General features: G+C 47.3%; 1 protein-coding gene across 3 annotated transcripts; it reads left to right on the top strand.

Annotated features, from left to right (window-relative positions):
* The first annotated feature begins 1,719 nt into the window (after nt 1-1,719).
* LOC135824842 (probable serine/threonine-protein kinase DDB_G0278901) lies at nt 1,720-10,401 on the top strand. Of its 3 annotated transcripts, XR_010554954.1 has the most exons (7): nt 1,720-2,868; nt 4,547-5,077; nt 6,682-6,795; nt 7,203-7,247; nt 8,345-8,440; nt 8,981-9,906; nt 9,938-10,401. XR_010554954.1 is itself a non-coding variant. In XM_065337565.1 (6 exons), the coding sequence occupies exons 1-6, from the start codon at nt 1,918-1,920 to the stop codon at nt 9,845-9,847; spliced, it is 2,604 nt and encodes an 867-aa protein (XP_065193637.1). In that variant the 5' UTR covers nt 1,720-1,917; the 3' UTR covers nt 9,848-10,401. The 3 variants fall into 3 exon arrangements, 2 of the variants coding, with proteins under 2 accessions (XP_065193637.1, XP_065193638.1); XM_065337565.1 differs by having other exon boundaries at nt 8,981-10,401; XM_065337566.1 differs by lacking the exon at nt 7,203-7,247 and having other exon boundaries at nt 8,981-10,401.
* The last annotated feature ends 388 nt before the right edge of the window (nt 10,402-10,789 follow it).

Below are 10,789 nucleotides of genomic sequence, written 5' to 3'. Positions count from 1 at the left end.
ACATGTAATTAGTTATCCCTGTATACTCCAACAGGCAGCCTCAGCAGCCCCAGCACACGATCAATGTAAGCTGTCATAAAACACCGATTCCTGTCGTTACTGCGGCCAGGTATCTTAGAGTGCTCCTCGACTCGGATCTGTCATGGACGCCCGATGTTGATCGCTGCACCGCTCGACTGGCCCAGAGGATCGGAGCACTATGGAGGTTGCGTCGCTCCTTGACTCATCAGAGCCGAGTTCTCTACTTTTAAAGCGATCATCATGTCTGACGTAATGTACGGATACAATGCGTTTTCCCCACTTCTTACTGCCAACCAATTGGATCGGCTACAAGTCATGCAGAATCGGGCGGCAAGGGCGGTTTTCGGACTCTCGCATCACACCTCCGCGCGCACCCTCCTGCTGAAATTGGACACATACAGAGTATCCGAGATATTCAGGCAGAAGTTCATCGTTCTTGTCTGGAGGTATCGGAATGGGCACGCAAGATCTGATCTGCAAGCCCTCCTAGTTCCTAGCTCCTAATATACATGCCATCTCCACGCTCCGCCAGTTCCGCGCCAGCATAATCCCTCATACCCTTAGTACCTAGAGTACCAAACGTCCTGTTTGATGATCGGCTGGCTTAGTTTCTCACCACCTCTATCCTTATTACATCCCTCCCCAATTTCATTAATTACTGCTTTCTATCTGCATTCGCCACCTTTTCATTGGGCAGATCTGCCCGTTTTTCTTTGCGAATTAAAATAAACACAACAACAACAACAACAACAACAACAACAACAACACCAATAACAACAACAACAACAACAACAACAACAACAACAACAACAACAACAACAACAACAACAACAACAACAACAACAACAACAACAACAACAACAACAACAAATGAACTGTTTGCTTTTGAAATTCTCATGGCCACGTCTTCTGCAGAGCCCAATAGGGAACCCAGGAGTTTGATTGATCTCCATTCATTGCTGTTTCTCGTAACATCAACATATTCAGTTTTCTGTGTTTTTCTATAGGTTCACAATCAGCAACAAGAGCCTTCGACTCATCGACCCATCGTCATTTCGGTTATGCGGAGTAGAATCGTCAGCTTACTGCGTTGTTGGAGCAGGCATTGGAGAGCGAATTGTGCATCTTTCCCTGATCTTGCGCATTGTGCAAGATTTATTCGACTCTGGGCTTAGGCCAGTTAGGGAGAGCCCGCCTTGAGCTGTCCTTCAGTAATTCTAGAGCGTGTTTACATGATCAGATGGGTCAGGCTTATTATGATGATCCAGCAGCCCGCCCAGCCGGGGCTGTGTTATCGACATTGGACTTGCGTAGATGTTGCAGAAGGCGTGGCAGCTCGCTCATCCCGGACTGGCCTGGGCCATGGCCCTGAGAGTGAGAGTCTGACACTTGCACAGCTACCTAGCTAGCTACTAGGTACAGTGCTGCACGAGCATGCAGGCGTGCTCGCGCTGGCTTGACCGCAGCACCCTGGTCTTCATGGCCATATATGGAATGAAGGCCACGTTTTGACGTAGACTCCTGGCCATGAATTTAGCACATACACAGAACAAACAGTACAGGACTTGCACCGACTGTCTTTGTTGTAGCCTGCCTGAGCCGAACATCAGGATTGTGGGCATGGTAAATCTACGTGGATCTGCGGTATCGCAAGACCATGAAGACGCCAGTCATCCCACGATGACTGGCGTCTTGCCTGGGCCTGCACATCGCCCGCGCATCGCCCGCGCATCGTCTGCGAAGCTACGATCCGATAGAGAAGCAACGAAAGGCTGTTGAGCATTATTATGTAGCGCTGAGTTAGTGAGGGGAGGAGGCTTTCCGTTTGAATTTGTTTCTTATCACACAACACGGACTGACTAAAGACTTGTGACTGTCGTCCACAAAGTCGTAGCGATGAATCGCGACGGTCAGGCGTTGCTTGATGACCTAGGGTTGACAAACCAGCACATCACGTTCCTAGGTGACGTTCAGGTGAGAGACGAAGACGAAATCGGCCGGGGATCGGATGCAGTGGTGTACAAGGTCAACTGGCAAGGTATCGATATCGCTCTCAAAGTGTTACATCCTGTGTTGGTTGAGCCAGGTGTTCAAGACAGAGAGCGTAAACTCAGAGCATTTGGTCAAGAGGTGTTTCGTCTTAGTAGGACGCACCACCCGAATTTATGCCAACTGATAGGACTAGCTCGGGTAAGAGGGAATGCTGCGTTGGCCCTGGAGTTGTTGTCGGCGTCTCTAGAAGACGTTAGCATCGGAGATGGCAGAGAAGATACTCCTAAGCTCGTGTCGTACCTCTGCGACGCAAGCGCAGGACTTCGCTACCTGCATTCTTTCGGAATCATTCATCGCGATCTAGCGCCCAAGAATGTGCTCGTGAAAAATGGCACAGCCAAAGTCAGTGACTTTGGTGTTGCTAAATTTGTGCGCTTGACTTCACCTCGACAACAACCGCACCAAGTCCGATCGGCCATGGAGATGACTCGCTGCCCAGGTACACTGCCATTTATGGCACCTGAGGCTTTGAGCGAGGCTCCGGATTACGATCGTCCCTTAGACATGTTTTCGCTGGGTGTAATGATGCTGAGTGTTCTAACAGGAGTTATGCCTGGCATGGACGTGGTTGCAGCGCCACAGTTCGTCGTCGTGCGAGAGCGGGGCCAAGAAGTTCAAGAAGTGATTCCGGAGACGACACGCAGAGCACGCTGCCTAGCACGTTTGCCGGATGAACATCCATTGAAGCCATTGATCCGCCGCTGCCTCTCTAACCGTCCCGGGGACCGACCGTCAGCCGAGCAGGCACACGAAGAGATCAAAGGTTTCCTGACAATGTTCAACAGTATTTTGCCGGTGAGTAATTTGTCGTTTTGCTTTCAAATCATGGAACCTTCATGTTATGAGTATCTGACACAGGACTACAAAGAATCAGTCCCACACACCCATGAATGTATTGTTTCCATATCCATCCAGTGATCCACAGGCACAGTTCACACATGTAGACCAGGGAGTCCTGATCTCACCACCTATACTACTGTAGAAATACAAACTTTCGTTTGAAATTCATTTTCCCTATATTCGTAAGGGGGCACGAAATAACTAAAGTTTGTACCAAACTAGTGTTTTTTCTGAACGTTCGGGGTGACAGACCTCGACCCAAAACGAAATTTAGCACGTAACGAACCTGCTGGTGGAGTGATCTAACGAAAGATTTCATGAACGAAAATTTGTACTTACACAGTATCAGAGTTCTAGCTAAAGGGGGAGGGGGCGCAGCGGCCCCCTACTCTGAACAAGTCATTTCCGATTTTCATTTCCGATTTTCATTTCCGATTTTCATGTTTTCATGCAATTCAACGAAAATGCAGTCGAAAGTCACTTTTACTACAGTCGTCACCAAAAAATTCCGGCCAAAAGCAATGCTAGCTGCCGGTAGTTGTAAACTGCTTTGTAGAGAGGTCTAGCCTAGCACTAAACCCAGACTATACAGGAAAGTGGAAAAATGGGATCCAGGGTAACTGTTTGCCATGTCCCTCCCCCCCCCCTACTTAAGCTTTCCCCGAATCGGCGCCCGTTCTATTCTTCTTTTTTTTTTCGCCTTTGCGGCTTTCGCTAAGCTCAAACCACAAGCAAGCAAGCAAGAATTGTTGGCGTATTGGCTTCAAAGTTGGTGAGATATTTGAAGATTTGGTAGATTTTCGGTGCAAAGAAACCCTCCAAAATTGGCGAAAAGCTTAGCGATTTTTCGATAAGTCTCGTTTCCGGTGAATTTTTCGGCTGGCCGATTTGGGGAAACCCTACCCCTACTATTTTGACCTGGCTAGAACCCTGGTGTATGATATGTACATGTGTATGTACGTGTAGGGTACACGCATGAACTCCTAAGCAGTAAAATACACGTTGCCGGGCAAAAAGTTGGTCTAGCCATGGCCTGACCAACCGGGCCGGTTCCGCCGAGACTGGAAGAGCACTACAACTTCCCCTGTTGGCCGAAACATCCGAATCACCTCGGGGTTAGGAGGGGGGGGGGGGGTTGAGACAACCCTCTCTCCCCCCAAGGCACTCATGCCTCCCTCCACTGCCCAGTGATATCCCTGTAATGTACTTGTATTGTGCTTGAAATGTAACTTTCAAATACACCCAAAATCCAAACACACATTGATGTACAGTGACTTTCTCGGTGTACGTCTACTGCCTGTTTATCTACTGTAAGTCTGCAAATTGCCGGTACCTTTAAATTCCAACCCTCCCCCCCCCCCCCCCCCCACTGGCTAAAACACACATTTCGACCGCATTTATTAATTTTTGGCATGTACTGCTGTTACCTGTATACACTGTCACCTCGAACCTGGCAAAACAATATTTCAGTTGCAACAAATTTTAGGCCAGAAATCGCCAAAAATAAATATGCACCGACTATTTGTTGACTCACAGTATCTCTGTGTCTGCTCACCTAATTGTTCATCTGCCTTTCTCTCTTTCCGGCTGTTTTTCTGCCATCTGTCTGTGTTTATTTGGTGGTCATGCACAGAGTCAGCCAAGCTCTGCTGCTACAGGACTTACCAGCCAGCTAGAGTCGATTTCACAGCAGCTAAGCCAGCAAGCTACATGCATTGCTGACATCACCACACGCAGCTCTGCAGTAGAGGACCAGCTCGGCACCATTGTACAGCGTCTTGGTGATACCCAGCTTGAAACCACCAGTATCCGCGGTCAACTGCAGACTACGAGCCAGCAAGTGACTGGGATGTCCAACCGCCTGGAGATAACGAGCCAGCAAGTGACTGGGGTGTCCAACCGCCTGGAGACAACGAGCCAGCAAGTGACTGGAATGCGCGACCGCCTGGATACGACGAACCAACAGGTGACTGAGATGCGAGACTGCCTGCAAACTGCGAGCCAACAAGTGACTGAGATGCGTGCACAAGTCACCAGCCAAGAAGGGCATACAGCAGTAGTTTCCACCCAGCTGACAGACCTACACGCAGCCATCAGGGGGCAGTTCAATGATACCAACCGAAGTGTGAATGACCACCCTTCACAACTTCCCACCGCACAGCAGGTAAGAATGTGGGTGTGGTATGCATCAACCGAAAATGTGTTATTAAACAAGGAGACGTTAAAAAGTCACTCAAAAGTATGTAGAGGAAAAAGTGGCATAATTATCCATTGATCTGAGCAATTTTGGTTCACTTCGCTTCCTCCGTTAATATAAACTTTGTGATGGATTTTGATGGATATGAAAACGCTTAGAACAGGTCAAGAACAGTTTGTATCGACTGCAAATCACTGCACGAAGGTAGTTCAGTATATGTACAGCGTCTTTACAAGAGAAACTGTTGGCGGAATGAGCAGAGATTTCAGTTTGCATCGCTTTCGCTCGATTCATTTTTGACCCTGCGTAGCTGTCGTCATCTCCTGCACGCGAGTCGTCATCCCTCTCGGGTCGTTGTTCAGCTCGCTTCAGCCTTGCCTCGGCTCCTTTGATCACACTCCGCTGAACTTGATGTCGTGGTCGTTCAAGTAAGTTGGCTTTCAAGCTTCGTGATCCGCCACGGTGGCGATTACTCGATTCCACCAGGGAGTCGTACAAATATTTTACGACTCCCTGGTTTCATCTTCGCTCTCCAGAACTCCGCGAAACGAGTAGTAAAGGCAGAGCCAAACTGATTCCATTTTCTCTGATGGATACCCCTGCCAGCACTGAATGGCAGCGGCTAGCAAGTCCAATCGACTGTCTTTAGCCACGAGACTCGCGTCGGACTGCAGACTTCTGAAAGAATGCATGGTCATCAGCATTCGAATCTGGGCTTTGCGAAGGTTGAACAAGAAGTTGAGTTCAGAATTGTTTCATTGCGCCGTGCGATCGGAGCAGCTCCTTGTTCACTCGCTCATTGTGTGGGCTTGCTGCTCCGTTTTATCGCTCTCTATCGCTCTCCAACTTACTTAGTGCTAAAGTGGTAGAGAGACCAAGCAGCGCAATATCCCCTCGGAGAAGTGGTATTTCAGTTTCGCTCGCTATGACTGTCATCGCCTATGTTTCCACAGCGCAACCATCGATTCCGCTCGCCTTGTGAAAGGTCGCTTTCCTTGCATCATACCTCTTTCATGGCATGCCAAGAAAGGCCGAGAAAGGGATTGCGACTCATTTCACGGCAGTTTGTGCGCAAACCAGTCCCTTAAAATCCATCACGAAGTTTTTGTCAATGGAGGAAGTATATGTTATAGAACAGTCTAAGAACACCAATATCTTTTTTCTGTAAGCACACATATCCAGGTTTGTGACCATAATAATTATTATGCAGATGGTAACCATAAAAACTCACAATAACCACAAATACTATCTCACGTTGCACTGCGGTACTGGAGTAGAGTATGCTAGTCAATGACAAAACCAGAACAAGGATGTTTCTACGCTGCCGGAGCCTGCACACTTGTGCACACTCAGTGATGCAGATATCGAGAATGCCGACACCCCACAGTCGATAGTCAGCTCTTACTCTGTGTGTGTATTTCTGAGCATGCGCATGCTCTTGGATACGTACCCTATGTGTGCTTGGGTGCACGTGAATGTCTTTGCGACCATGCGCTGATATACATGTACGTGTGTGTGTGTGTGTTTGTGTGTGTGTGTGTGTGGACGTGTGTGTTCCCTGCACGTTTCAGGTCAGTGTGGGAAGTGGCAATGGATCTGGACGAACTGCATCATCGGTCAGTGCTAGCGGAAGGCAAACTTCCAGTGCAGAAAGCAGGGCAAACAGGACAACTGACATGTCTAGTGTAAGCAGATCTTAAGAAAAAGTGACGGCGACCTTGGTGATTACTGTGTGAGGTAGTCAGTAAAAAGATTAAGCTGCACGCTATATTTGACGTGACGCGAAATTTCAGCTCGCGTTCTTTGGCTCATGCGTTGGAGAATAACGCGAGTAACCTTCAGCTTGGGTAGAAATTTGGAGTTATTTTTACACCAATTTTGACGTGAAATGGCACGTCACGTCAAAAAAAAGTAACCTATGTGTCTTTGGATGCACGTGCACGTCTTTCCGACCATATGCTGGTGTACATGTATGTGTGGTTGTGTGTGTGTGTGGTTGTGTGTGTGTGTGGTTGTGTGTGTGTGTGTGGTTGTATGTGTACGTGTGTGTCCGTGTGTGTGTTTGTGTGTTATATTGCCCTGTACGTTTCAGGTCAGTGCGGGAAGTGACACTGCATCTGGACGAACGGCATCACCGGTAAGTGCTAGCGGAAGGCACACTTCCAGTGCAGAAAGCATGGCCAACAGCACAACTGACATGTCTAGTGTAAGCAAATCTTAAGAAATAATGGCGGTAACCTTGGCGATTACTGTGTAAGATAGTCAGTAAAGAGGTTCAGCTGCACGCCATATTTGACGTGGCGAGAAAGTTCAGCTCGCGATATTTGGCTCATGCACGCCATACCGTAGAATCCCGCGGATAAGCCCGTCCGTGCCTATGCCCGCGCATAAGCCCAGGTTTTGTTCGAACATCACAAAGCTTCATCGTACAAGCCCATGGGCCTAGGTGATACCGAGAGTCCATAAATGTTGGACTCTTGGCCATACCATGTACGTAGTACATGCACATTATAGTTTTTTTTCGTACATTTCCGCACGATCATCGGTTGTTTTTGTTTGCACAGTGGTTTTCAGCAATGTACTACACACTTCCTTGATACTGTTCAATAGCACAACTTGGTGTCGGCGTATAAGCCCATGCCCGCGTATAAGCCCACCGAAATGTCCTTGTGAAACAGATAAGCCCATGGGCTTATCCGTGGGATCCTACGGTATTTGACGTGATGAGAAAGTACAGCTCGCATTATTTGGGTGTGGGTGCGTTGGAGAATAAGGCGAGTGACCTGCGGCTCAGGTCGAAATTTGGAGTTTTACGCTAATTTTGACGTGAAACGGCACGTCACGTCAAAACAAAAACCCATAGCTATCCTCTCTCTAGTGTTTGCTCCCACCCTGGAGCTTGTACTCATTGGCAGGTTCGATAGGCTTCTTGTGTGCTCAGGACGACAGCCGTGAGTCAGAAAAGTCAGGTTGGCGGGGAAAAATGAGAGCTCACTAGTGCGTGCTAACATCCTCCTTAGAAGCAGATCTTGCCCAGCACATCTTGATGGATGTTGACAATATTACATTGACAATGTGTTTAACACAAAAGGCATGCTTCGCCTCAGCCCGTCCAACAATAATGTTGCTTACGTTTCACTCTTCGCGGTATGATATAAATTTGTAAGTGTAAGTGGCTGCGTTGGAGTTTGCGGACAATAAGAACAGTCGTGTTTTCTTTGTTTCTGTGTGTAGGTTGGTGAAAACTCTAGACAGCACTCTGCTGCACCCGCCGCACGTTCTCTGGCTCTGACGCCGGGGATGATTCAGCGAATCACGAGAGAGAGAAATGTATTGTCAAATTTTGTTTTCAATTTTCTTCTTCCTGTTTTCCCGTGTGTGAAAACCCATTGGTGCTTCGTCCCTATGAATATGTTCTATGCCCAGCACCTGTTAATATGAGTACATGCAAGTACAGTGAAACAGCTGTCTAAGACGACCGCTCAAGGGACCTTCAAAATGCGGTCTCTGTTACCAGGTGGTCGCCTTATCCAGGGTCATTTGACTGGAAATAGCATCCCTTGGTCCTGGCTGCGGTGGTCTTCTAGGACAGGTGGTTACCTTACCCGAGTGGTCGCCATGACAGGCTTTACTGTATGTGCACGATGCGGGATGCCACGAATGTATTGTACGTTGTTCTAAAGATCACCCAGCTATAGCCACCGTCTTTGGTTGTACAGTGGGGAGGTCGCTTACACCAGTTTTTATTGTACTTGAGTATATTTCCCTTGACACATATCGTTCATTATACATGTACATACGAATTTTCTGATTGTTCCCTGCATGACTGCATGTGCTGTTCTGTGTTGTGGCTGTGTGTATGTTCTCCAGTGGATCAAAGTACCTACACCATCTCAGTGTGATGGTGGGTGTAAACTCATCAACTACCAGAACACTCTCGTGGCTGTCTGGAAAGATCATTCCAAGATTACAAGCATCAAGCAGACTACAGATATGCGTCACTGGACTGACCTTGCCCTTCCTCCTCCTCGTCATTCTGGTCCGTTCAAATACCCGTCCTTGGCAAGCGCTGGTCAGGTTTTGTACCTGCATTGTCATGACAATCGTGATCAACCTGTTCTACTGCAGTACACCCAGCGTGATAGGCAGTGGGTGAAAGTAGCAAAGGTTCCAAATAACCACCACGTGGGGTGTGTTGTTCATGCTACTGACACTAGTGTTAGTCTTCTAGGGGGCCTTGACTTGAGGCCAGCCAACAATGTGAGTTGTTACACACTTTTTGACAAGCAGTGGAAATCCTCTACTGCCAATTCACCTTCCCCGCCTCCACTCCCATGTCGCTGTGCAGGTGCCTCACTTGTAGCCTGTCATGGTTCACTGTACATCATAGGTGGTTCTACTGGGTGTTTCCTCCAGTACACTGGTAATGGTCATTGGCAACAGGCTGTAAAACCAGATGGTGTACACCTCAGGAATAGCCTTGCATGTTCACTGTCTGATGACAGTCTAGTCATAGCCAGTGCCCGGGTCACTGCCAATGCCGGGTACAGGATGTATACAGCGTGTAGTGTGTATAATACACGTACAGGGTGTGTCTCTGCCTTACCCAATGTAGAGAATGAGGATTCTAGCCTTGTATCACTGGCAATACTCAATGGAGTACTGCTACTAAGTTTAACGAATGGCATTCTTTACACCTTGGATGTTAACCCTTTGAGCCTGGATGATGTACAGTGAAACCGTTTTAGGACCAACACCCAGGGACCTTTGGTATTTGTTTGCAATAACGGAGGGACCTTTGGTATTTGTTTGCAATACCGGAGGGACCTTTGGTATCAATTTATTTTGTTAACTTAGAAGAAAAGAGGACCAAAGGGCACTTCTTATTTTTATGTTTATGTATCTATGTCATTCGGATCTTCCCAAGTTGTACAATGTACTGTTGAGATACCGAATTCAAATAAATCAATACCATACCAAATCCTTGGCTCTGCACCTGAGTCTAATCATGTTGTTTACTTACTTCTTTTCACTAATGTTTAGTTGATGTTACTTGATGTTTCCTTTGCAGACTTTTTTCTACTTTACTTTGAAGTACATGTACATAGTGATACAGTAGACTAACTTCATGTTCCTGTACATATCCATACTTACCATGACACTGCATTTCTTGATTTCTTACCTCTTGATCTTATCATGCTGTTTACAAGTTCTATTTCATCTTGGCAGTGCTTGCCTGCTTGCCTGGTACACCTTTGAATGTATGACGTCATTTCTTGTTGTACCCATGACTGGATGAGCTCATTGCGTGGTATACCCATGAGTCGGCATGACTCCATGAGGTCTTTGCTTGCTAACCATGAATTGATGGGGTTATTGCTTGTTATCCATGACTGGATGAGGCAAATTCCTAACATCCTGGGTGCCAATATAATGAAAGTGCTGTACATGCAAAGCCTGAAGTTTGGATAATGAGTCAATGACATCCCTAGATATGAAAATGTACTATACAAATGTACAGTAGTTGTGAGGCATGCCACACATCCACTTTTGGGTGTCTATTACCATCCTCGATATGGGGACTGTCCCGGCCAAATCGTGATTATTGGCAGATACGTACTAATTATAGGTTAGTGCATGGCAGGGAGGGCCTTATGGCATGTTAGTGCCCGACAGGTT

This window comes from Sycon ciliatum, chromosome 9 (assembly GCF_964019385.1).
Source record: "Sycon ciliatum chromosome 9, ocSycCili1.1, whole genome shotgun sequence".
Lineage (NCBI taxonomy): Eukaryota > Metazoa > Porifera > Calcarea > Leucosolenida > Sycettidae > Sycon > Sycon ciliatum.
This window is presented reverse-complemented; position numbering and strand designations above follow the sequence as displayed.

Coding starts and splice junctions, on each gene's coding strand:
- LOC135824842 (XM_065337565.1), top strand. CDS start 1,918: ATGAATCGCGACGGTCAGGCGTTGCTTGATGACCTAGGGTTGACAAAC. Junction 6,796..7,202: donor GGACAACTGACATGTCTAGT/GTAAGCAGATCT, acceptor TGTACGTTTCAG/GTCAGTGCGGGAAGTGACAC. Junction 8,441..8,980: donor GAATCACGAGAGAGAGAAAT/GTATTGTCAAAT, acceptor TATGTTCTCCAG/TGGATCAAAGTACCTACACC.